The sequence below is a fragment of the Onychostoma macrolepis genome, chromosome 02 (genome assembly GCF_012432095.1).
Source record: "Onychostoma macrolepis isolate SWU-2019 chromosome 02, ASM1243209v1, whole genome shotgun sequence".
NCBI lineage: Eukaryota > Metazoa > Chordata > Actinopteri > Cypriniformes > Cyprinidae > Onychostoma > Onychostoma macrolepis.
In genome coordinates, this window is record NC_081156.1 from 11,872,099 (window position 1) to 11,899,049 (window position 26,951).

At 36.1% G+C, this 26,951-nt stretch overlaps 2 protein-coding genes across 2 annotated transcripts; one reads left to right on the plus strand and one right to left on the minus strand.

Annotated features, from left to right (window-relative positions):
• Nucleotides 1-1,206: 1,206 nt before the first annotated feature.
• On the plus strand, nt 1,207-21,789 carry gng12a (guanine nucleotide binding protein (G protein), gamma 12a). Its single transcript, XM_058793145.1, has 3 exons — nt 1,207-1,431; nt 19,221-19,329; nt 20,474-21,789. Exons 2-3 carry the CDS (start codon nt 19,225-19,227, stop codon nt 20,597-20,599), a joined length of 231 nt encoding a protein of 76 aa, XP_058649128.1. The 5' UTR covers nt 1,207-1,431; nt 19,221-19,224; the 3' UTR covers nt 20,600-21,789.
• A 1,696-nt stretch (nt 21,790-23,485) lies between these two features.
• On the minus strand, nt 23,486-26,014 carry gadd45aa (growth arrest and DNA-damage-inducible, alpha, a). The gene is made up of 4 exons (XM_058751659.1): nt 25,857-26,014; nt 25,196-25,297; nt 24,892-25,108; nt 23,486-24,241 (listed from the first exon to the last, which is right to left on the minus strand). The coding sequence occupies exons 1-4, from the start codon at nt 25,916-25,918 to the stop codon at nt 24,128-24,130; spliced, it is 495 nt and encodes a 164-aa protein (XP_058607642.1). The 5' UTR covers nt 25,919-26,014; the 3' UTR covers nt 23,486-24,127.
• Nucleotides 26,015-26,951: the final 937 nt, after the last annotated feature.

Genomic DNA, 26,951 nt, shown 5'->3' on the forward strand with positions numbered 1-26,951 from the left:
GTATATATATATATATATATATAGTTGGTTTAGAGTTCAGAATTAGGTAGCAAACCCTAAAATACACCACTTCATTGCTTAGTATGCTGCCATCATCTTCCTGCTGCCCATCTCTGCAACACAGCAGCCTTTCAGTTTATCTCAGCCTCAACAATCTCCTGCTGTATTCTTCGACCAGGTGCAGACTAGTGCTCCACTGATGTAATAACAGACATGCAAACATATACACATCTACCATACAGTAATGGCTTTTTGTTGGGTACCATTGGGTCAGCAATTCAAGACTGTACACTAAGATGAGAAGTTTTTTTTTTTTTTTCTGCTTCGGAAGTGGCCATGACCTATGAATTCTGCAGGGAAATATCGTAGTTACCAGGAGTTCATTAATGCAAAACTGAAAAATGTTTATTTTTATACTATATCTAATCCGATTTAGGCCTATTTTAAAGTATACCTAATACATAAATCCATGGCCTTTTAATGCAGCCTCAAGCTTTATCTATTTTCTCACAAAATGCAATATGGACGCTGTCATAAAGTGTCTAATATTTAGAAAATGCAGTGACCATTTTTCATTGTTTGTATGGTGTTGCTATCTACTAATAAGACTTAGGCCTACTTCAAAATCAGGGTACTTGACTTCAAATCACAGATCATTTCTTTACGGCTTTTGCGTGTATGTGTGCGTGTGCATGTTTCTGAGTTAACATCATGGTTGAATCAGAAAATATAATGATATTAAACTGATAAAATATGGAACGAGGACCATTGGGATTAAAGACTGACTTTAAATAATTTTGTGACTATGTTGACAAAAAATAAACACCTTATAAAAAAAATATAGTTGAGGAAATCTACAATCTGAGGACAAGTGGACTGATGTCATAATTTAGCAGTTTTCAAAATAGCAATGTAACAATTGCAGAATCAATGTAACACAAATCTAACAGCCTGCTTTTGACTGTCACTGTCGTAATTTAAACAGACAACAACGACAAATTCCTCACAGTACTAAAATAACATGGTCAATAAACCAACATTCCTTGCTAGTTTGTCAAGGCGAGGGATCGATTGTTCCCAGAATCACAGAAAGAGGGCGCGCGAATTGAGGAGACTTCGCTGGAAAACAATCAGCGGCGTCTCTCTCCACAGTTCGAAGGCTTCGAAAGGTCGACGGTGACGTCATGTCGTGCGCCGACTGTGATTGGTCAGCGTAGGTGGAAGTGCTACAAACGGTGTCATTCACAAAGTAACAAGAATACATTACAATAGTGATAAAGAATGCAATTAACTTTAAAATAGTATTTAGATCATTTTCCAGGCAATTTTACACGCGGACCTTTTGAAGTTCACGTAAAGCCAGTTTTGGGGCGTATTTTCCGTTTCTTCACTGATTTATCAGCAGATCACACTTGAGAGATTGATTTAAAGGTAAGACTATTCTGTCGACGGCGAACGAGTTTTACGGTTTTAATTAATTTGTATTTCACAAATAACACAAGATATAGAAACTCTACCGCTTCTTTTTGTGGCCTAGGTACATTTGTATGTCGAAAAGAGAAAGTTGTCGCCTTGTAATCTTTTTAAATTTAAATCAAGTTGTGAAGCGGATAACAAACTTTCACGATTCAACAGGTTAGTCAGTGTGAAATCTTCAACTGTAAATCAGTAGGTGGCTATAAATCTAACTCATGAACTACAAAATTAAAGTTAAAATGACTGCCTTTTATTCACCCTTTGGAATGCGAGGGAAATTCCTGTATTTAAATCATTGTTATTAGCAGGCCAAAATGACTCTGGTAGGGTTGTTTAAGTTAAAAATACACGAATATATATACCAGAAATCATTTTAAGTCTTTCTTGGTTTCTGTGAGATTGCCTCAGATCAAACTACAAGTAGAGACAAGACGACTGAATTTCCTTCTGTATTCAGTGATACCTATAGGGGATGTACTGCACATTAAATACTGGCTATGAAACGTAGAGTCCAGACTTGTATATAATGTTTTAAACCCCTAGTTTTGCCCCTCTGAATGGGTTTGCATGCATGACTACACTGTTAATGATCCACACTCATTAGTTTGCATGTGAGCCCATTGAGGAGCCCTTCTTTTCTCTTTCATCAAACTCTGTTCAAGGACCGTCCTCCCAAGTATTTGTTTTATGGGCAACAAAACAATCTGATGCTTGGTAGCCACATCCATGTTATCTTCATGGGTAGGAGAGTGTCTTGAATCTAGTCTTATCTCCTTGGAAAGCTGACACATGGCCCTGAGAATGTCCCTGGTCTGAACTCCCATACATACATATAACACAGTTTAAATCATATTCAATTATCTGTTTAAATGAATATTTTACCCAAAACATTCATTTTTTTTAACTTCCTGCCTTGTTGTGTGTGTCTATCAAGCTCCAAATGGACAAAAGAGGGAAAACACCATAAAAAATACAGACCACACGACTCCAGTGCTATAGATTCCAGTTCTTTTAAACATTTCTTTTTTTTATTTAAACTTGATAGACATGGTCACCATGAATGAAGGAGTAAAGTCATCATTTCAAGTCAGCTTTAATAATAGAGCAACATGAGCAAATAATGAAAGAATTTTTAATACTTAAGAATAAAAAATACAGACACACAAATCTGCTGCTTCCTTTTGAGGTAGTGATGGCTTGTAGCGTTGCAATTGATTAACCACAGAACTGTTTAAATGTGTATATTCTGTCTGTTAGAGAATGTGACTGGTAACAGAGCTCTGCCAAAACCAAACCTCTACTGACCGTAGTGCTGCTTCAACTTAAGAAATATCTAATATTTGAATAATGCCAGCTGTTTGTGCGACATGTTATACTTAGACCTTTTGTATCATTACACATGAATCATCAACATTGGGTTGGATTCCAGCAATACAATTACATTATACCATATACATGATCCTACTAATGAAAGTTTTTTTTTTCTTTTAAACATCCAAAATGACAAAAACAAAAGCTTACTGCTCCCCTTAAAACCACCAGCTCTCAAACGTTTGGCTGCAATATATCTTTGTAGACTTTAAAATCTGCAAACACCGGTGTTTTCCTGTTACTCAAGGAAATTTAAATGTACTGCTTACTCTGAAAACTATGTGCAGTTTCAACTTAGTTTCATTTTCTTCCGTTTATTTTTGCTTATGATGCACAGTGTATTCACTATTACTACTGTATTAGACTATAAGACTTTAATAAAATAAGATGGCTGTCATCACAAGCGATTGTAACATTTAGTCAATGTTCGTAATTGATGCAATAGCTCATACCCTTTCTCGATTTGATTGCGAAACTAAGTGTTGCACCATTTTGGTTTCCTCTGAAGCCACATTACGATTTGTTATATCGCACCAGGTTCCACAATACACTGTATGTCACCATCACTCTTACCTTAAAGCTAGATACATTGGCAGAGCACTTAAAGTTACTAAAACTAAAATGAATTCGGTGCATTTAAAAAGGTTCAAGCCATGACCTGGCAGTAAGCGCAAATGCTCTGGCCCATCTACAGGCAATGTGGGTTTGACTTTAACTTTTGTCATAAACCACCTTCTCACTCCTGTGATTTCACAGAAAAATGTCTTTGCCAAGATCAGCCTCATGCGGTCACTTTTATCCTCTGATATCATTAGAAACAGATTTAAAGAGCTGCCGCATGACTTCAGAACTGCACTAAATCAAAAGACTGTAATTTGGAAGATTAAAGTTATGCAATAATAGAATTTTAGATCATGTGTGATTTTAGTCAGTGGTTTGCTAGTTCACATGTCAAGTGTGAAAACTGTTATCCAAGCATATAAAATTATTTCTTCATATTGCTCTTTGGTTTTTCCCTGACCTACTCCGTTAATAGTACATGTTACTGCAGTAAATATGAGATACAGTGCATATGATGGGTGAAATGATGGCCATGACGTTTTTGAGAATTTGTGGACTCTACCTTATGTCCGCCAGTCATTCATCTCCATCCCAATCTGATGAATGGATTTATTGTATCACCCTTGTCAAAATCGTCATGTGCTTCCACTGTTAGGCGTGTTTGTGTCAGCCTCAAATACCTTCCATAACAGTTCAAATCAGTCTGTGAGTAAGGAGCTGATAATTAAATCTGTAGTATGTGCATGAAAGATCTGTTTAGTTTAAAGTCATAGTAGTTGTTTCAGTTGTACTTTTGCCACAAATATTTTATTTTTAATGACAACTGTGACCTGTTGTGTGACATGCTGTACTTCATCTAAAACTATTTTATTTATTATTATTTATTTTTATTTTGTAAGTTGTTTTATTCGTTTTATGGTAGTAGTAGTAGTAATAATTAATTCTCTATTATATTAGTATAATTTTGTATAATTGTTTTTATATATTTTATGTAGTGGTGTATCATTTTATTAAGTAACAATAATAATACGTTACACTTTATTTTAAGGTGTCATTGTTACATTGTCATTATACATTTAAGTACTGAGTAATGTTAATTAAATACATGTACTTACTATATGGTTAGGGTTAGGATGAGGGTTTGGATTAGAGTTAATTACATGTAATTATGCATAATTTATTATTATTACAATAGTAAGTACATGTAACAAGGACACCTTAAAATAAAGTGTACCTAATAATGATAAGAATTATTATTATTGATTAAGTAATTATTTTTAACAGTAATTATTAATAATTACTATCAGTGTTTTTTTTTCTATGTAGAATATTGGAATATTTGAACTGTTAACACTGAAAGCTTCAGATGTGTCTGTAATAGCTAGGCTCAAACTCAACAGGTTAGGATGCCATCTTCTGGTAATATGTATCTGGTAGTGATTTTTGTGTTGTAATGCTGGCATGTGGCCACAAAGATGTTTTTTTGGCTGCTAAATCCCTGCACTACCATTTATCTCCAAAAGGTGGTGTACGTGGCTCACACTTGATTCTGCACTTATAATTTTGTGGATGAAATCCAATGAGGCCATAGTTGGGAAGAAAAAAAAAACATGCTGCCTTTTGACACAGTTTTCCATTGTAAAGTTTGGTAGGGGTCAGACCCATGGCAAGACACAGCATAAACATTCATTAACACTGACAGATGGTCAGAATGATACGTACCCTTTTTAGCTTGACCAAGACCAGTTGGACAAAGTTTACATTTCCTTGCTGTCTGACACCAAACATTAAGAGTGATTAATGCTGAGTAACTCTGAGGTATCTTATCTGTTCATTAACTACAGCTGTTAGAAACTAGTCCAAATTCACCTTAGAAGTCTTTCTTCCCCTCAAATCAATAGGGCGTGACATTACCATAAGTGGAGACCTTGAAACAGATGTGTCAGAGATATCAACACAAGATTATGGTTTTGTTACTTTATAACCTGGTCGTATCCTTTTTGATGTAATACTTTATTTGGTAGTGACATAATTTATCTTTATAATAGCATCAAAATGTTTTCACTGCATTTACGACATTTAAAGAATTTAACAGCAGATTACAACGGTTGTATATTTCCCAATTGTTTGTGGGAGTTCTAAGAAGGTGCTGACATTTGAGGCGTGTCTTTCGTATCTGGGAATGGGAATCATAAGAACGTAATGATTCCGGTTCCGGTTTCCGATTCCTCTTTATGATTCTGATTCCTTAAAGGGATAGTTCACCCAAAAATGAAAATTTGATGTTTATGTGCTTACCCCCAGGGCATCCAAGATGTAGGTGACTTTGTTTCTTCAGTAGAACACAAACAAAGATTTTTAACTCAAACCTTTGCAGTTTGTCAGTCCTATAATGCCAGTCCATGGGCACAGAATCTTTGAGAGAGAAAAAAAACATGCACACACAAACCCAAATTAAACCTTGTGGCTCGTGACGATACATTGATGTCCTAAGACACGAAATAATCGGTTTGTGAGAAACTGAACAGCATTTATGTCATTTTTTTACCTCTGATACAGGCAATGTCCAACTCTCCTGAGCTCATCCACAACATCCGGCGTGTGACGCGTCAACTGCTCTGGAACATAGATATATACAGTATGTGTGTGTATATATAGATATATAGATATAGATAGATAGATAGATAGATAGATATATATACATAGATATATACGTAGATCCTTGCGTATTGCAGCCCATAGAAACAGTCGCTAATGAGGCATCTATGTGTATATATATATCTATGTGCCAGAGCAGGTTGATGCGTCACACGACGGATGTTGTGACAGTCAGACATTTAAGACTTATCAGAGGTAAAAAATTATATAAATATTGTTCAGTTTCTCGCACAAACCGATCGTTTCGTGTCTTAGGACATCAATGTATCGTCACGAGCCGCAGGGTTTAATTTGAATTTGTCTGTGCATGTTTGTTTTTCTCTCAAAGATTGTGTGCCCATTGACTGGCATTATATGACTGACAGACTACAACGGTTTGAGTTAAAAACCTTCGTTTGTGTTCTACTGAAGAAACAAAGTCACCTACATCTTGGATGCCCTGGGGGTAAGCACATAAACATCAAATTTTCATTTTTGGGTGAACTATCCCTTTAATGGTTCCATTAATTAGTGTCTGTAACTATTTTTTTTTTAAGAAATGCGTTTTTAAAATAACTTTTCTTACATGTATATGCATGCGCGCACACACACACACACACACACACACACACACACACACACACACACACACACGCATACACATAAAGCATATATCAATGCTCATTCTGCAAGACCATATTTTAGATCCCTTACCTACACTTATCAGCTACCTTACCTTATTAAGAAGGAGCAAATTAGGAGTTTTTTGAAGCAAAAGTCATAGTTCATAGTGTGACCAGATTGTCCTTAATTCAACATTGAACAACTGTATTCATGGAAAATGAAGTTATTTAGATTTACATTTATATTTATGTCATCTTTCTTACAAGTGTAACATCTATCTTACAAATATTAACTTTATATGAACAACCAGTTAGGTACAATGACCAGCACATAACAGTCATTTGTTTGCAATGTTGAACCCAGTGCATGGTATGTTTTGATTCACCAAAGGGATTGGGAATCAAACTGCACTGGTTGTGCTGTAGGATTTTGATTCACTAAAAACAAGGGGCTCATATAAGAGTCAAGAGAGATAAGATAACCTAAAAATACTTTTTAAAGTTATCAACACAATTTTCCATGACCTTTCAGTATTTAATGTATGCGTTTGTCATGCTTTTTTATTTCAAAAACAACAAACAATGCATTCAAAGTTCATATTTTGCCAGTGTGTGTTTCCTCGGGGAATCAAACACACAGCTACCTAATTTCACAGGCTCTTGCTGCCTTCCCAACAGGAAGGTAATTTTGGAAAACTCCTATGCTGAAGCGGACATAACTTCCGCTTCAGCATAGGAGTTTTCCAAAATTACCTTCCTGTTGGGAAGGCAGCGAGAGCATGGGTTCTTCCTGAGAGTAAAGATGGGCAAGATTCAAGGAAATGGCTCCCATAAGGCAACTGAATGAATGGAAGTCATTGATCCAGCAAGGTGTCTCATGCTGTAAACTGAGAAAGTGTTCATTGCAGTGAGCAGCCTCAGGTGGTTGAGACACTGTGTGATGATGAAACAAAGTCCAAGAGGAAGTTCACTGTCAGGGGGAACAAAGCAGGGTTTATGAGAAGTTTGGGAAGCTTCCTCAAAGACCTGAGGTTGGCTTTTGGGGGACTTGTGAAGGGAGTTTTGTGAGAGAGGCTCTGTGTGGGAGAAGCTCATTCTCAGGGTGGCCGTAGGGCCCCAAAGTGTTTTGTCCCACATTTCTTGTTTAAGGAGAATGAAGTGTGCAGGTGGCATGAGGCTATACAAGTGCTCTCTATATTCAGACAACCAACTCACTTTCTCTTCTAGCTTTTTGAGCCCAATAGCCCAAACTGGACTTAATGTTAGAAATGATCAACCAGGAACAAGGATGAAAAGATAGCCCATTATTCACAAGAATAGCATTCTTTTCCCCTGGGAGTGCCATGTGTTTTTAATTAATTTATTTTTTATATTGGACAGACACAACGTCTGAAGAAGATTATCGCTTCTAAAGGTCTCAGTTTTTTTTTTTTCTCCCATATTTGGTAGTCCTGTCCTCTCTGATGATCTCATTGGTGCACAGTATTCCTCCACAGAGTTGCATATTAAACATCAAATATGCCCTGTTTCACCAAGTGTGTCATGTCGGGTACAATGGCAAGACGTTTTTTTTTTTTAAATTGTACTCACAGGCTGTATGCAAAATCAAACATGCAATGTGAACAAGTTTCCCATTCATGATTGAGTGACTCTTATGATTTGGTTCTTTTTAGTGAATCGGACACAAACCATCCAGTGTAGTCAGATTCCTGAACGAATGACTCTTCTGAGTCAGTCTGAATCCTTCTGGACTGATTCCAGAAAAGAGCAGTTACTGAATCAACATCTGACTTGCACACAAACTGAAAGACTTTTTATTTTAACGGAGACATTGACAATAAAAACATATAGTTCAGTAAGTGTTCAGGGGAACTCCTTTAATTCAGTAGTTAAGACGTTGTGGGGCTTTTTGCCCTTTATCCCTCTAGCAAAATCCAAGTGAGCTTTTCCTTTTCCAAAGGAAAGCCTACTCCGTGCCATTGGTTGTTTTCTTGTCATGCTTGTCATTCTTGTCAGTGCTTTCTTTTTCCTTTCACTGTGTGTAAGGTGCTTTCTCTGAAGTCTCTTTCTTTGTGTTTTTCTCCTCCCCCGGTCACATGCTCTATGTGCATTTGTCCTTGACTTACTCTACTCACCTGTAACCAAAGTGTGTTTTGGGTCACTTTCTTTCTCCCTCTGTCGGGCACAAAATTATAGTAACCTTGTGATGCAACAGTAGCATATGACATCAGATCAGAAGGTTTCATGTTCAAATCACGTTGTGGTCAAATTTATTTATTTATTTACAACAATTTATTTATTTAGTTTTTATAAATTCTTGAGAAACAAAGGACAGAGACCTGACATTACCTTTTCCAAGTACTCTGTTTTGCCAGTCAGGTCAAGTTCATTGTGGACTAAACAGTGTGCATCTGGAACAGTTTGTGTCATGATGTTCTGAGCTTCTGTGTGGTTCAAAATGCCTTCCAGGAAATTCTTATGATTTTGTGACTATGAGTCACTGTATTAAGGTGTTATGTACCTGCTGTGTCTTCTCTTCTGCCAGTCAGTGCACAAATATCATACACAGATCTTGGTTATGTGTTATGTGGTTATACATGTTTAGAAATGATGAAAAAAATAATGAAAAATGTGCAGTTTTGAAAATGTATTTTCATCAGCCAGCGTATTCTTTCTGCAAGATCACTTTACTAATAATAAGATAAGCTTGTGGTTAATGAGGCAAGCATCACTAGTAGGAATACTTACACTTTTTATTTTCACATGCAAATCTCATTTACAATTCCATAAGATCTGGAATTTTGTGTGAGGGCAAAATGTGTCCCCCCGTAGATTTCACATCAGGTTTAGTGGGTCCTGTAAGGTTTTGCCCAAAGTTTCACAGTAATTTCACTGATGTGGCGCTCTTAGTGGTAATGTATTAAACAAACTCTGCAAGTGTTTTTTCCACCTCCCTGTAAAAATAAAAAAAAATAAAAATACAGGTAATTACAACTTTTTGCAATTGCAACTTTATTTTAAGTACTTGCAAATTTATATCTCCAAATTGCAACTTAATACCTCGCTTGGGTCCCTAAACAACCACTCAGAACACCCTTTGAACCACATAGCAACATGCTAAAAAGCACCTAGAACACCTTAGAAACTGCATAGCAACACTTTAGTATTGCAAGTTTTGCATATAAAATGTAAACATCTAGTTTTAGTCTATAGTATTTCTGGGGGTGGAGTTTGTAATATGTGTACTTTGCGATGAACGTGTTTTTGTGTGCGTGTGTGTGTTGAACAATAGTGTTTATGAGATCCTGTCACGCAGTGGTTTTTCCCCATATTATGAGTGGCTGTATGCCCAAACCTGAGACAATCTCCTGTAGACTTTATTCCGTTAGTGAAAAGCTTGATGCCGGTTGACCAATATATCATATGGGTGTTATCATGTGCTGATGAGTTCATGGAAAGAATCTTTGATCCCATGATGACACTTCGGTTCATGTGACACGCAGAGGCGTTCATGTGTGGAATTCTTTCCAGTTTGTGAAGGGAGGCTGGATTGACAGGGTTTCTTTTAAAAACCAAAGCATGCATTGTTTGTTGTATAAGAGTAATTTGAGAGTCATTTTTTTTTATTTCTAATGCATTATCATCAGATTGCTGTACGAAGGTGAATGTTAATGTACTCCTTGCTATACGTTCACGTATACTTCAGTGAATAAGAAAGGTTTATGCAAATACTTGCAAATCCAAATCGTATATTGCACGTCACTCTTTTGGTCTCAGTTTGTTTCTCATTTCAAGTCTTAGCTTGTTTCGTTTGTTCCTAATCTGCTTTATTTTAGTACATTGATGTTCCTCTTCATTCCCATGTGTTCTCGTTCTTCATGAAAATGTGACATTTCATACACAACCCTGTCCTGTAAACTATGCCGCTCAGCCATCTGCAGAGTCACGAGAACGCTGTTGTGACTGGAGCATTACTCATTAATGGTTCTTGATGGGATTGGAACATACCACAACCCAAAATGTTAAACTTTGTTTTGTAACTCATTCAGCACAATAATGCTTCAGATGATAATAATGCTTCAGATGTGCAGAAAATCCCATATTCTTACACTGACGGAGAGACCAGAGAAGGACTCCAGACTGTAATTAAAATGATCTCCAAAGCAACAGTAATTTAAACCAATCCTGTTTAAATTCAGTAGGTGGTAGATGAGAAAAATGTGTGCATTCACATGTAGTTTAATCTATCATCATCTTGTGAGGTAACATTACTTGTCTTTAAAGTGTGCTCTTTTTTTTCTGCATGCTTCATAATGTCCAATTTGCCAATGAATTACACTTATGAACCAGTTTCTTTTAATAAGTCTGTCAAAATGATTCACAAGCCAGTTTGAATCATAATCACTGTCAACAAATTGTTCAAAGCTGTTACTGAGTTGAGTTCACAATGGATTCTTTTTTTTTTTTTTTCAGTTATTTCTGAATTTAAATGAATTGTTTGTTATTAAAGATGCACATTCACATCAGAGATTTGTTGTAATGAATGTTTCCATTCAAGTGTATTTCACAAAAACTGTAATTGATTATTGTTTAGCAAAGTGAGGCACAATTGTAATACTGAATCAGTTAAACTGGCATTTGGATGACCTTTTGGAACCATAATGAACGCAATTTCACTTTTTATTTTTCAAAGCGGCGTAAATATTTTTTTAAAAAGTGAACTGTCTGTAATTTGTTCACTTAAAGTTGTTTGGCTACTAAATGTTTAATTGTAGGAGCCATTGACTGTCTAGTAATTTTTGTTAGAATGGAATCCTGGAATAGAGTAATATATAATGACCAGAATATTCTAAAATCTTGGGAGGGGCAAACAACTACTTTGTTACCACCCACAATACTCTAGCAACCCCCCAGAAAACCCTTGCAACTGCATACGGTAGCAACTCGCCACAAAATAACTTAGTAACTGTGAAGCAACACCCTGGCAACTAATTACAAGGGCCTGCCCAACACGGTGGTCCAAAATTGTAAGCATCTATTTGTAGCTTGTATCAATGAATGAATCTATGCCCTATTGTTAGTTTAACCATCTCTTAAACTGTCATTTAGTTATTTTCATTATTGGGACAGTTCATCCACAAATGACTATTCTTGCATTATTTACTCACCTTCATGTTGTTCCAAATCAGTATGACTTTATTTCTCCTGTGAAACCCAACAAAACTGAAAAAAGGAACCTCACACATGTGACATGATTCAAAATATCTTCTTTTGTGTTCAACAGAAGACAGAAAGTCATACAGGTTTGGAAAGACATGGTGTGTACGTGAACCTTTTTTTGGGTGATCTTTTTAAGGATTATTTGTTTTCCATAATCTCACAGCAAGTTATCTTTCTCTCATTCTACATTTGCTTGTTTTCTTGTCTCGCTTTTCCCATAGTCGAGCCCCTCGGCACAAAGACCCTCCCTGTAAAAGACCAAACCCAGTCACTGCTGTGTGACATTACTGTGTTTTCACTGTTATGGAGCCATCCAGCATATTAACTAGGAGGAGCCAAGCACAGACCTTTGGCCTCGGATAGCGATATATAATTTGATGTACTCATACATAGTGGAGCTGCTAGTGACTGAGGCTTCATAAAGACTGCTTTGTTTTAGAGTTGTAGCCTAAACGCAGAGCTTTGCTGGGGTGAGTTTGTTGTTCGAAGTTGAATAGTTGTGCATTTCTCAGCTGCTGAGATGAATGAGGGCATTAAGAGGAGGGTGGCAGGCAGAGAACACAATGGATGGAAGTTTTATTGCACCTCTGTTGCACCAGCATATCTGGCATCTTGCCCATAGATATACGCACAACCTCCCGTTCACAGCTGCAGTCCTCTCTCTCACTCTCTTTTTTTTTTTTTCCTCTGTAGGCTAATTCTCCCTTAAACCACAACAAAGAACAAACAGCTTTAGACTGTTCCCAGCCCTACAATTTTTGCCTGATTTTGAGAACAACCTTTGCGCTGGTTCATCCCCTAATGACAAAGTTATTTATTTTCCAGGGGGTGAAACCTCGACACAAAGCTCTTGGTTATCAGGCCGCACGCATGCTGACGTACATGAGACATTATCTCCGAGAACTGGTGTTTGTTTAGGCCCCAGGCGTTGACTGATAATGGCCCATTATTGTAGCCCTGGCCCTGTGTTGTTCAGTGTGGATTGGCTCGTTTTTGTGGACTTGTTCACATATTCCCATCTGCTGGGAGTCACTGCACATTGGCTATTTTTGACTTGGCCATTAATACTGCATGATGCTTGGCCAAGTGCATGATATCACCTTTATACTTCACACTGTTGGTTGCAAATCAGATTACAGTTGTTAAATACTAAAGCAAACTGGCCTCATTGTGCTACAGTGCATTTAATGGTTTAAGAATTTCATAAAACTGGCTTAAATGGCTTTTTTTTTTTTTAAACTAGGAAAGCACAATACATTTGGTATCATATCAACATTATTCATTTATTCATTTATTGGTTTCAGTCAATATGGGACATTTAATTGCTAATTTAAAAAAAAAAATTGATGTAATATTTAAATATAATACTTAGCCTTAGCCAGTCTCATTATAAATATCCATTTTAAAGACCGTTCCTTTTGATGTTTTGATGTCTAAATTCACTTGTAGCATTTAAAATGACAGATTCAATTCAAAATGAATACTTCTTTTCAGAAAGGACTCATTAAATTGAGCGAAACTGAATGTAAAAATGATTTTCTTTTGAACTTTCTATTCATCAAAGAATTCTGAAAAATGTATTTTGTGGTTTCCTCTAAAATATTAAAATATCAAATAAATACAGATTTGCTGAGTGTGCGACGACTTTTTTCAAAAACATTTAAAAAATCTTACTGACCAAAAATTGGTAATGTATTTAGACAAAATAGTACAGATTCTTAAGTCATTTATCAATTATTGACCATAATTTAAAAATAATTCAGCTTATTATTGGCCAGAATTTTACTCTGTGTATCCATATATTAAATGAGGGGAGGATTGCGTTGAGTATCAATGTTTAGGCAATGTTTTATCTAACCGCACAAGACAGTCTCATTCTGCTGTACTGCATGTTTATTAGATATGAGCACACGTTTTGTAGTGTAGTTTTGATAGTTCTTGACACATCCTTTTCATGATAAAAATGTCTAGGCTGATGCTTTCCAAAGAATAACTGTTGGGCAATGCTGTACATCTGTTTGTCAGAGAACTGTTTCTATAGAACTGGATCCTGGGGGTTAACAGACCACTTTCTGTAGAAATGGCCTCTGACCTACCAAATGAAATTTCCATAAAGTCGTTAAAAAACCCTGGAGAAAGAGAGATGGTTATCAGATATTAGACCAGTTATCTTTACGCCTCTGAACCTGTCAGTCATTCATCATGAAATGACCATTTCATAGTGTGATCATCAGAATGGGAGTTCAAACAGCTAATAAAAACATCACAATAATCCAGTGCACACACTTCAGTCCATCAATTGTCTTGTGAAGCAAAAAGCGGCATGTTTGTAAGCAGTGTTGGGCAGTAACTAGTTACTAGTAGTTTAGTTACTGTAATAATATTACTTTTTGCAGTAACTAGTGGTGTAACTAATTACTAATAAGATTTCAGTAATAATATTACAGTTACTTTCCATGAAACAGCTTAGTTACTTAGTTACTTTTGATGCCTCAACCCCGCTGATTTAAAATCTAACAATCAAATAATTCCTAGATTTATTTTCATAATTTTCATGACTTGCACATGCATGTGATGTCCCCGGTGCAGCAGGCAAGCTTGGAATATGGAAAAGCTTACATTCAGCAGATAGAAATATTGCATTATATTGATTTTGTCAGGAAAAAAGATCTGTTGTGTAAGTTGTGGCTTTACTTTACTCTGGCATTACATCCCTCTGATCAGCATGTGGTACATTATATTAATAGAATTAAAAATATTTTTGGAAAATTAAACCGTTTCTTACAAACTCATGTGATTTAATAAAATACATAACGAAATTTAATCGCATATGGGGAACTGAAAATTTACTTCAAGCTACACATGACAATTAATGAGATGAATACAACACTTCTACTTGAATGCCACTATCAATCACTATTGAGTGTTTGTAATAACTTCTGACTGCTATCCAATGTGGATTTTGGTCAAATGATGAGGCAGAAATATGTTGTTAGTAACATTCTAGAAGAATTTTATCTGGAAGATACACAGTTACAACTTATGTGGGGCATGAAGAAAAATTAATGTAATTAGTAGTGTAATAATTACTGTAGCCAGAAAGTAATAAGTAAAGTAACAATATTACTTTTGAAAGGAGTAACTAGTAATGAGTAATATATTACATTCTTTGAGTAACTAGCCCAACGCTGTTTGTAAGACACAAATCCATCAAGGTGGTTTTAAAATCCATCCCTTGTTGTCCTCGTATCAAAAACTTTTTTTGCTTGTAAATTGTGCTTGATATGGGCATATTTCTCTCCTCAGTGAGACAAGGTGACTTTTTCTCTGGAGAAAGCAATATTATGGATAGAGGACTCATTTGAAGTTAAAAACATCTGAATGATGGGTGCTTCACAGGACATTAATTGATGGACTGGAGTCCTGTGGGTTGCTTGTGGATTATTGTGATGTTTTTATCAGTTGTTTAAATTCGCATGCCGGCGGCACCCATTCACTGCAGAGGATCCGTTTGTGCGTGATGTAATGCTAAATTTCTCCAAAACTGTTCCGATGAAGAAACAAAGTCATTTACATATTAGATGGCCTGAGAGTTAATAAATTGTCAGAAAATTTTCATTTTTGGGTGAACTATTCCTCTAATGCATCATATAACCTCCTGGTTGAGAAGCACTGTCCTAAACATCTAATTAGTGTTCTTTACTTTCTTACACTTTTTGTCTTTTATTCCCAACAAATTTAATGCTTAACTTAAGCTTACCTAAAACACTATTGTTTTGCCGCCTTCAGGTGATGCAAGTCCAAATGTGCTGATCAGTCACAGTAGTTTGTGCTGAGTGAGAATGAGTTGCATTACTACGGCCGGTTGATCAGGGCGTGCTGGTGTCACTGTGAGAACATGTGACTAGGCGAGTGGCAGGAACTGATAACATCTGCTGAATGAACATGTCTAGGGGCAGCAGTTGGTGACCTCAGGACTAATAGGGTAACACTGAGACGGACATGTTTTGTGTACCTCCCCTACACACATCTACACATGCATATGCAGAAAATAAAGTCATCATCACATTTTCTTTGATTGAGGCATAGACATAAACTCTTCATCTTTAAAGACGGTCTTCCTATCTATAAAGAAATCGGACATGGTCATAAAATTCAAGCAGTGCGTACTGTAAATGATGGCATCCAGTGTACTTTGTATGTTCTGTTACTATATTTAGCCTAAATGTTCCAGTGTTTTATTTAGATGGAATAATAAATTATTTAAGAATGTTCCTTCATGACTTCATGAGTATGACCCAAGGATTTTTTTCCCAAATGTATTTCATGCCATAAACAGTAACTGGAAAAACCAATGGTGTTTAAAAATCCTTTCTATTTCCCATTAAATATGCTTTTTAAAGTCTGTTTCTTTGATATAGGCTAACAGAATTTAATAGGTTAAACTGGACAGTTGTAGTGCAGACAGAGTCTCCTGTGGTCTGTCTGTCAACTGAGGTCTGGATATTCTGGAGAAGCATTTTGATTACGTAACTTTAACTTTAATCAAAAGTAACAGTAAAGACATTTATATGTTACAAAAGAATTCTGTTTCTAATAAATGCTGTTCTTTTGAACTTTCTATTCATCAAAGAATTCTGAAAAAGTCTATTATTGTTTCCACAAAAATCTTAAGCAGCACACTTGTTTTAAGCACTGATAATAATAATAAATGTTTCACCAAATCAGAATGTTAGAATGATTTCTGAAGGATCATGTTGCCGGTTTTACTTTATCAAATAAATGCAGCCTTGGTGAACATAAGAGACTTCTTTCAAAAACATTGTCATCTCACTGACCCTAAACTTTTGAATCATAGTGTACATTCATAGAATGTTCAGCTTTCAAATTCTAATATCATATTACACATGTAATATTTTCATGTTAAATTGCGATTGCACAGCTTTATTTATTTATTTATTTTTTGAATAGCTATAACTTGAATAGCTTACACTGGACATTTGTAGTGCAGACTGGCGTCTAGATATTATGGAAGGGCATTTGTGATTATGTAATCTTTCCCCATAGAGAGCACTGTAACACTGTCCTGGTTTTGTAAGAGTGTGACACCAAACTTCCTTAAGCCAGGTAAAGTAGGACATGTCCCGTGTGAAAAAATGTTTTGTAACCTAAAACACCACCAGAGGAAAGAATGCTGCAATATTTCCTCTTCCTTTACCCATAAGTCAGTAAAATGAACTTTTTGTCTCTTTTGTTACAGTACTTTTGAGACACAATAGATGGTGTTTACCACCTCATTGTGGTATGAGATTATTCCAGTTCAGAGAATGTAGGAACATGGAACTGGATAATACATTACAGGAACTTTTGAATTTATGTATAATTATGTTGGTTTGGGTTCACCTGACTCAGCTTAGAGATGCGTTTCTTTTGGCATGGGACATGTTCTTGCATTTCAAATTAAACATAATTTAAAAAAGAAGACGAAACGTACAAAAAAAGAAAATATAATCTAAACATTTTGACCATCATGACCCATCCCTGCTTTGAACGGAGAGCTTTTCATTTACCTTATCCTGATAGAGACTGGCTTATTAAACCAAACAACAATCTAAATGTAGATTTAGGTCTTAAGATTTGTATTAGTGGCATAAAATACATATCAAATGTAAGTAAGGCATGACTGATGCATATTAAACAGGACTGTCATATTATAATGAATCCAATTGTGGATGCTAGTAGCCAAGTTCAAGACATAACTTGGTTTCCACAGTAAAAGCACTTCAATTCCAGCATTACTTCAGTTCCTGAGAAAGTTTCGGCATTTTATCTGTGGAGAATTAAGAATAATATGAGTGTATGTTAGTAACTATTGCACATAACCTTCCAGTTTGTGTGAGTAAGGATATCAGGGGTGTGGGACTGTAGAGGCCAGTACATACAACCCGAATTAAGGAAATGTTGGGACGTTTTTTAAATACTTTAAAAACAACATTCCTCAACGTCAAATTGCAAAGGCTTTACAAATCTCATCATCTACAGTGCATAACATCATCAAAAGATTCAGAGAAACTGGAGAAATCTCTGTGCGTAAGGGACAAGGCCGAAGACCTTTGTTGGATGCTCGTGGTCTTCGGGCCCTCAGACGACACTGCATCACTCATCGGCATGATTCTGTCACTGACATTACTAAATGGGCCCAGGAATACTTCCAGAAACCACTGTCGGTAAACACAATCCGCCGTTTCATCTGCAGATGCCAACTAAAGCTCTATCATACAAAAAGGAAGCCATATGTGAACAGCGCCATCGTATCCCGTGGGCCCAGGCTCATTTAAAATGGACTGTTTCAAAGTGGAAAAGTGTTCTATGGTCAGACGAGTCCAAATTTGACATTCTTGTTGGAAATCACGGACGCTGTGTCCTCCAGGTTAAAGAGGAGGGAGACCTTCCAGCGTGTTATCAGCATTCAGTTCAAAAGCCAGCATCTCTGATGGTATGGGGGTGCATAAGTGCATACGGTATGGGCAGCTTCCATGTTTTGGAAGGCACTATGAATGCTGAAAGGTATATAAATGTTTTAGAGCAACATATGCTCCCCTCCAGATGACGTCTATTTCAGGGAAGGCCTTGTGTATTTCAGCAGGACAATGCAAAACCACATACTGCAGCTATTACAACAGCATGGCTTCGTAGTAGAAGAGTCCAGGTGCTGAATTGTCCTGCCTGCAGTCCAGATCATTCACCTATAGAGAACATTTGGCGCTTCATTAAACGAAAGCAGTTGGAAACCTATATCAAGCAAGAATGGGACCAAATTCCAACACCAAAACTCCAGAAACTCATAACCTCGATGCCCAGACGTTTTCAAAAGGTTTTGAAAAGAAGAGGAGATGCTACACCAATAGTAAACATGCCCCCGTCTCAACTATTTTGAGACCTGTAACAGGCATCAAATTTGAAATTAGCTCATTTTGTGCATAACATTGTAAAATTTCTCAGTTTAAAAATTTGTTATCCACGTTCTGTTGTGAATAAAATATTGGCTCATGTGATTTGAAATTTTTTTTAGTTTTCATTTTATTCAAATTTTAAAAACTTCCCAACATTTCCGGAATTTCGGGTTGTATTCCGAATATTGAACATCCCTTTTAACTAACAGTCCAGTCAGATGCTCTCTTATTGAGTAAACTTTTGTCTTGTATGTTTTTATTGTGAAAACAATAAGAAAACTGGTGATGCACAGGTGATGCTATGTTGTTGTGGTGTGATTGTTTTATAATGTCTGTAGGTTTATAACTGTTTTATGTGTTTTTTGTTTTGCTTTTGCAGTTATATGGTTTCAAAAATGTCCTCTAAAATGGTGGGCTCAAACAACCTGGCACATGCTAGGAGGATGGTACAGCAACTGAGAGTTGAGGCCAGTATTGAGAGGATAAAGGTACATTTTCTTTTCCTTTCATCTTTAAAAGATCTTTCTTTCCTTTATTCCTCTTTATATGTGATTGTGTATTTAAAATTCATAACAAAATAAATCGATAATTATACCTCCCAATCAAAAATAACTAGCCTTTTAAATATCGTATGCCATATTACTTATCACCAAATCACGGATTCAGTCTTTTTGCAAACTGTGGTGTTGTGGTAGTGATATGAAGGCTACATCATTTTGGGGGAAAAATGGTAATGTTTATGCTACCCTCCAAAAGTTTGGGGTCAGTACGATTTTTTGTTTTTTTAAGAAATTATTTTTGTTTTTATTTTTATGTATACATTAAATTGATCAAAATGACACTCTTAATGTGAAAATATTTCAGTTTTAAATAAATGCTGTTCTTTTGAACTTTCTATTTATCAAACTATATTTATCCTTAAAAAAATGTATCATGATTTCCATAAAAACATTGAGCAGCACAACTGTTTATTCTTTAATATGTTTAATCACTGGTAATTCTAATAGTTCCAAACCTGTATGAATTTCTTTCTTCTGCTGAACGCAAAATAAGGTATTTTTAAGTATATGGTAACCAAACTGTTTCTGGTCTCATTGACTTCCATAGCGTTTTTTTTTTCTTTTTTTCTCCACACTATTGAAGTCAGTGGGGACCAGCAACTCTTCAAGATATCTTTTTATGTTCAGTAGAAGAAAGAAACTCATACAGATTTGAAACAACCTGAGGCGAGTAAATGATTTTTCAGTTTTGAGTGAACAGCATTTATGAATGATTTCTGAAGCATCATAATGGCTGCTGAAAATTCAGTTTTGTCATCACAGCAATAAGTTTACATTTTGAAATATATATCTATATAGTCTGTTTACTTTAAATTGTAATATTTCCTAATTTGACTGATTTACTGTATTTTTTTAAATCAAATAAATGCAGCCTCAGTGAGCACAAAAGACCTTAAAAAACCTTTATGACCCCAAACTTTTGAACAGTAGTGTATATTGTTGTTTTGAAATAAAAAGAAACCATAAAATGTTTCTTTGGGATTGAATAATCCACGCATTAAAGGGTTAAACAAATAAAACAAAAATAAAAACATGCAAGAACATTTTCCACATTCTGGCTTGTCTCATCCAGGTATCCAAGGCCTCAGCTGACCTCATGCGTTACTGTGGAGAAAACGCCAAATACGACCCCCTGCTCATGGGCATCCCTGCCTCAGAAAACCCCTTCAAGGACAAAAAGCCCTGCACTATATTGTAGTGTAACAAGCATTAATCTTATTTAATTACTTCTACTCAACTTTGCGTTAAGTCCAGCTCTAGCTCCGTAGTATAACTTTGTGCCATGTCTTAACTGTATTTAGCTCTTACAGTATTTATTACTGTAAATAAACTCCAATCAGTACTAATTAATTGCCATTTTGGTAATGATTAGAATTGAATCTCATCTTTACCAGCATCACTTGTCTTCTGTTTGGTTGTTTGGGCCAAACTGAAATCATTCCACGAAATTATCCTACAAATCAAGCCTTTTAGATGTTTTAAAACCTTAAGTTCCTCTTTCCACCGAATGATGCCTTTAGTTACACTTTGTGTTTGAAATAGGGAAGTAGCACATCACATTATGATACATGGAGCTTACAACTACATTAACTGATTAAATTTCACTTAACGTGTGTTATATATTCCTCTAGCAGTACATATGAGTAATATTATAGCAAAGGGACTGACTGATCCATATTTTGATTTGGATTATGAATCTAATGTGACTTCTGCAATCATCACTGTTTAAGTGCATGCTGGGTAAATAAAACAATGTAGTAAATCTCACATCACACACAAATTTGTTCTCAATGAAAGGCAGTACCACTATGTGCAAAACCATTAGAGACAAGTTTATAGGAAAAGAGAACTGATTACCCTGCACTTTCAAACCCATGTGCCTTAGATTGTTCAAAGCAGTCCTCACTTATTACAGATATATACAAATGAAAAGATTTGTACATTTTATCTGTTGACACCGAGTGACTTTTCTGTTCTGTTTAGATTTAAAGTGCCTTTTCCTTCTGATTTAAATTGTCTTTTTCCTGTGCCTAGGACATTTGTAAAACAAAGACCACTGTTGTTTGATCTTGTCTATGAATTGAATGAATTTTTCCCAGAAAAGGCAGTTGTGAAACATTCACACCTTTTATGGTTCAAGCATCCATATATTGATGCTGCAACGTCTGTATTATTGTGGAGACATCAGAGAAGTTATGCAGTATTTGAGATTCACAACCAAATTCCTGTGACCTCAGTGCCTCTGTGAAGAAACAAGTTTCCTTTTGTTCTTTTTGGTGTTTCTTTCTATTCTAATTTCTGTATTGTTGCAAGCCTTCATAACATGTGCTATATGTACTGTACCTTGAAAGAAAGATTTTATTAAAATTGTGAAATAGTAAAACTGTGCATCGCATATGTGTGTGTTCTTGCGAAAGCTACGGTCAAACAGTTTGTACTATATTAGTGCATCTCATGAAAATTTGTTATATGTAAAAGCTGATTTTTTAAAAATTTTATGTAAAAGTGCAACTTGGAGATTCTGAAAAATATCACTATTTGTGTTCCACAGAAGAAATAAAGTCATATGGGTTTGTAATAATACGAAGGTAAGTAAATAATGACAGATATTTAATTTTGGGTGAATTATCACTTTAATTACACACAAAGGAAACAAAACAATGTTTTTACCCCAATGTTTAGGTGTTAAAAAGAATAGTTTGAAACCAAGTAAACTACTGTTCAAAAGTTTGGGGTTAATGAGATTATTTGTATTTTTTTTAAAAGACGTTTATGCTCACCAAGGTTGTATTTATTTAAAAAATACAGTATACACAGTCATTTTGTGAAGTATTTTTACAATTTTATTTAATTTTTTCTGATTTATTGCGATCTATTGCTGCATAAATGTCTTTACTGTCATTTATGATCAATTTAATGCATCCTTGCTGAATAAAAAAAAGAAAAAGAAAAGAATTAAGTTATTAAAAAAACAACAACAATAACAACAGCCTCTGAATGGTAGTGTAAAAAAAATATAATATATATATATATATATATAATAATTTTTTAAAGAATATACTACATTCTGGATGATGCTTAAAATTCTTCTAAGCCATTAAATATGTGACAAACAATTGTTATTAAAGGATAGTTAATGTGGCGTGCGAGCTGTGTTACTCTGAGCTCTAGGAGTGGTGCACTGTGATGCAAGTTGTGACAAAACCACAGTTATATCACCTGGTCCTTGTTGTACCAGCTGTCTAAAAATAATCTTTCAGTCGTCAGAAAACTGCCGAAACGCAGAGCAGAATCCATTAATTATTTGAGTTGAAAGACTAGCTGACTTTTGATCAGGATTACATATGGTTAATTTACACAAACAGCTAAGCTAATTTTTAAGTAACCCCTAACTGCCATGTTTTGCATTTAACTTGTCTTTGAGATATGCTCTTTTTTTTTAACCCCCCCTGACCAAGTATCTAGTTTTTTTCTTGTTCACGTGACTGGAGTTTACCTACCTTGTATCAGCCTAATATCATTCAAACCTTGCTTCATCACCTTTGCATAGGGAAGTGGTGGGTTACACAACTGATTTACTGGTATGTGGTATCTGGAAACCTGACCCAATATGTGCTAGTCATGTGATCAAAGCCACACTTTCTGAACACTTCCGAACATGTCTCTAGACACTTCCGTTCTCCAGATGGGCTTGTGTAACATGTTACATTCTTGCTGCGCATTGACTTTTAACCTACATAGTAGTATCAGTTTGACAAACACAGCACAATTAAAAGCAACTTGATTTACGACAGCAAGTTTGACATTGACGCACGCAAGCGTACAGTAAACTGAACCTGAGCAATTCATTTCAGCTGAAAAAGGAATCTGATGAATAGATGCAATGGTCACGCTAACTAAAGCAGGACAAAAGAAAGGCTTGGATGGCTTTTGTTAGTCTGTAATGGAGAGTCACGAAGGCCACCGAGTCCAGCATGACCCTGCTGATCTGAGAGGTGTATGGTGTTGTCAGGTCAGTTCTACTAGTCCACTCTGCTTTTCCAGAAACCTCTAACAGAGTAACCCGCATGACTACCACATTGTGTTCAAAAATACTTTTATTACAACACAAAATTCATTTTGTATTTGAATATAATAGTATAAAAAGTTTTTACATAAATACTTCCTTAAATTAATATAAATAATTTAAAGACCACAAAAGAACAATTAACTTGTTTTTAAAAAAAAAAAAAGCAGTTCTTACAGGATACTGTGAAAGCATAGTTTTCATCTCAGTGGTTTAGAAGCAAGTCCCTTTAAAATAATTTATTTTCCAACATTGAGTACTAATAGCATACTATTAAAAATGATGGCAAAAACACAAAGAATAGGGCAGCCTCTTTGAAAAATATCATCTCTGATATTGTGTTGCCTGAGAAATATTTCATCCTGTAATTAACTGAAGTGCTTTATGACACCCCACCAATAAACTATCTCACAAGATACTCAGGTGCTCACTTCTTTTCACAATTAGCTTCCTGTGACGTCCTCAAAAAGTCCCACAAACAAAGCTGAAAACTGCTGAATCATCTGATTGCAAAAGGGTGCTCCTCCTCCAGTTCATTCTGCAGGTTAGTCCCTAGTTCCACCAGTCTGGACTACCAGTCCTTTTTGTGACTACCTTTTTTAGCTTTTATCATTTTTACTAGATATTTTTATCCACGTTTTCCCTTGTTTTTAGCTGTCCTCATCGTTCTGGAAGGTTAATAATGGGCACCCATTGATCCATACAGCGACTCTCTCTGCAGAAGCGGTTCACTTTTCCCAAAGCTGGGTTCTTCCATGTGGATGCATGTGGAACCTGTGAACATCAGAAGAAGAGATGGGATTACATTCTGTTCGTGTTTGCTACTGAGTGTCCTTCTAAGCATTAAGCATTGTCCTTTACAGTCAGTTGACCTTGTCTGTGGATGGCACCCATATGATTACAAATATTTTTTGTGAATTCTGAACACATCAACAAACCATAAATACATTATTTTTTTTCCTGGACGGGATTTCTAAATTGAACAATTTAGAAATCCCAGCCAGGACATGTCCAGGAAAAAGAGGACCTATGGTCATTCTACATGAGTAGGAATAAAAGTGAAGTCAAACTGCTGTAGAGAACCATGAATTAGAGGATTTTGAGAGTATGCAAATCTACAGAGTAAGTAAGATCTTTTGAAAGAATATTAGAATGATGAATACTGAGGCACCTGTTCATTTGATTCCAATGGAGCAAAATTAATACAAACAGGAGACTGGAACATGAAATGAAAAAAACTCTTATTTGCTTAAGAATGAGTACAGAGCTAGATGTGTGTGTGGGTGTCATGCACTGGCAATTACATCTGGACATGTCCTGGCAAGTTACTAAAAGAAGCGGCTCACGTGCAGGGTACTAGCCTACTTTGGCTTTTGCTTCCTAGTTAAATTCTAACGACAGGTGCAATTGCTGTTGACACTTACAGTGACCAGAATGCAGTGCAGATCCATCTGCTCGCTGCCGTGCATGCCGGCGCCCCCGAGGATGTGCGCGAGGCGACGAGTGTTGTTCACGCGCAGGATGTTGATGTCATTCTCGCAGCAGAAAGCCTGAATGAGTGTGAAGTGAATCTGAAGCGCCACATCCTTCACATCATCGTCGTCTGTGGCCAGGATGCACAGCACCACGTTATCAGGGTCCCTAGATAGAAGAGTTGAGATTTTAGTTATTTTCACTACACCTGGCTGCTGCAAAGCCAATAATAACACTGGAAGCCTCTAAACTTACACATTGAGTGACTTTGCAGCCTCATAGACTCCAACTGTAATACATCCCTGCGGTAAAGCGGAGCGCAGGACCTCCTCCAGAGCTTTAATCACAGAATCCATCCTGTTGAAACACAATTTGGATAAATGATAAAGTAATAAAACATTAATAAAGTCCAGAACATTGAACGTTTTTGAATGGCGACAGCTCGTGCAGTTTTAAACTGCGTCGGTTGAAAACTATTACAGTAATTTGAGTAATGTAAGTTAACGTTACTCACTGCTAGTTTATGTGTTTGGGTGAGTAATTTACCTGCGTTCCTCTTATATAAGCAGATAAAATATAAGCAAAACTTATTTTGCCAAATGTTAAAGACTGCTTTAGACCGATAAGTTCGGCTGTTTCACAGGCAGGTCACAGCGCGCGGAGTGTCTCGTGAGACTCGAGTCTCGTGAGCTGAGCTCGTGCAACTGACACTTTAGACTTTACCCGGTATATGTGTTTGCTAATGTCTTTATTTCACATGTTCCACGTTAAACAGAAATATAACTCTTTATATTAGAAAAACTATTATGTTCCTTTTAAATATAACTTTTTTTAATTTTATTTCTGGATTCGCACATTATTCACTTATTGGTAAAATCAAAATAATTGCCGAATAAAAGCATATTGGCATATTTACCTTTCAATAGAGTAATCTCCATTAAGTTCTTCAAACGTCATCTTGCACCTAAAATCCAGCATGGACTTGAATAACTTTTCTTTGAAAACAGAGTAAATCCAGCAGTGTTCTCGTAGATCTTCTTCTCTGACTGTCACCGGGTAAATCTGACGCTGAGAGAGGAGTTACATTAGATTTAATTTCCCCGAGAGCTGCGATGAGAGCGATATCTGCATAATAATCCTTATTGGACACATGCAAATAAAGATAAGTAAAACACATTTTGATTGGCCGTCACGCTGGACTCACAAATGTCGGCCATTCTCATTCGTCCGTCTAAGTTGGAAGGGCAGGGCGTAGCCAGTCACGTTGGGTGACGTTTTTTTAACCTTGTTGGAAAACTTCGCAGTGGCATGTCAGGGCAAAGGGAAGCAGGGGATTTACCCAGCAGATATTCAACCACAATAATTATTAAACATGTGAAATAATACATAAACACTTTCTCTTCGCATCTTATAAAAAAAGCATTTGAAACAATTAAAAAAAGCTGCACAAGCGAAATTATGTTAGTGGGTCATCAGTATGGACATTTCTGAGGTTTTCTGTTGTTACAATTGCAAACAGATTTCATAATATGTGACTCAATAACATGACGCAAACTTGCTGTTTTCTGTGTTTAAATTAAATAAATAAAACAAAATCTAGTTTCCGGTCGTCGCTGTATCCCTTCTAACCTTAAACCTTTGATACGATTTCTGTCTGTTGTGATCTCTAACCCAACAGTGACACCCTGAGGACAAATTAACACATTGCTCCAGTATTTACTCACTTTAGCGCATCTAAATAAGGTGACACAGTCTCACCAAAGTCTCCTATAAATTTTCTAATTTGAAAAGACAAACCTGATATTTTTTGTTTGTTTGTACAGAACAATGAAGTACATAAAACAAAGGCCAAATAATAAAGTGAGTCAGCAGGCCACATAATTCCAGACCAGTAAAATATTTTCGGAGGTACATTTGATTCACAATAAATTATATCAGCAATGTCTGAAATTTTATGAAAGTAACAGAAGAACATTAGTAATATTTCCTAGGTGTTTGTTTGCTGGGCAGC

What these genes read in the sequence shown, in the direction of transcription:
- gadd45aa (XM_058751659.1), bottom strand. Translation starts at nt 25,918, where the DNA reads ATGCTGGATTTTAGGTGCAAGATGACGTTTGAAGAACTTAATGGAGAT. An exon ending in GGAGATTACTCTATTGAAAG is followed by an intron (nt 25,298 to 25,856) that starts GTAAATATGCCA and finishes GTGTTTCAACAG; the next exon opens with GATGGATTCTGTGATTAAAG. An exon ending in GCTGCAAAGTCACTCAATGT is followed by an intron (nt 25,109 to 25,195) that starts GTAAGTTTAGAG and finishes TCTTCTATCTAG; the next exon opens with GGACCCTGATAACGTGGTGC.
- gng12a (XM_058793145.1), top strand. Translation starts at nt 19,225, where the DNA reads ATGGTTTCAAAAATGTCCTCTAAAATGGTGGGCTCAAACAACCTGGCA. An exon ending in CCAGTATTGAGAGGATAAAG is followed by an intron (nt 19,330 to 20,473) that starts GTACATTTTCTT and finishes TGTCTCATCCAG; the next exon opens with GTATCCAAGGCCTCAGCTGA.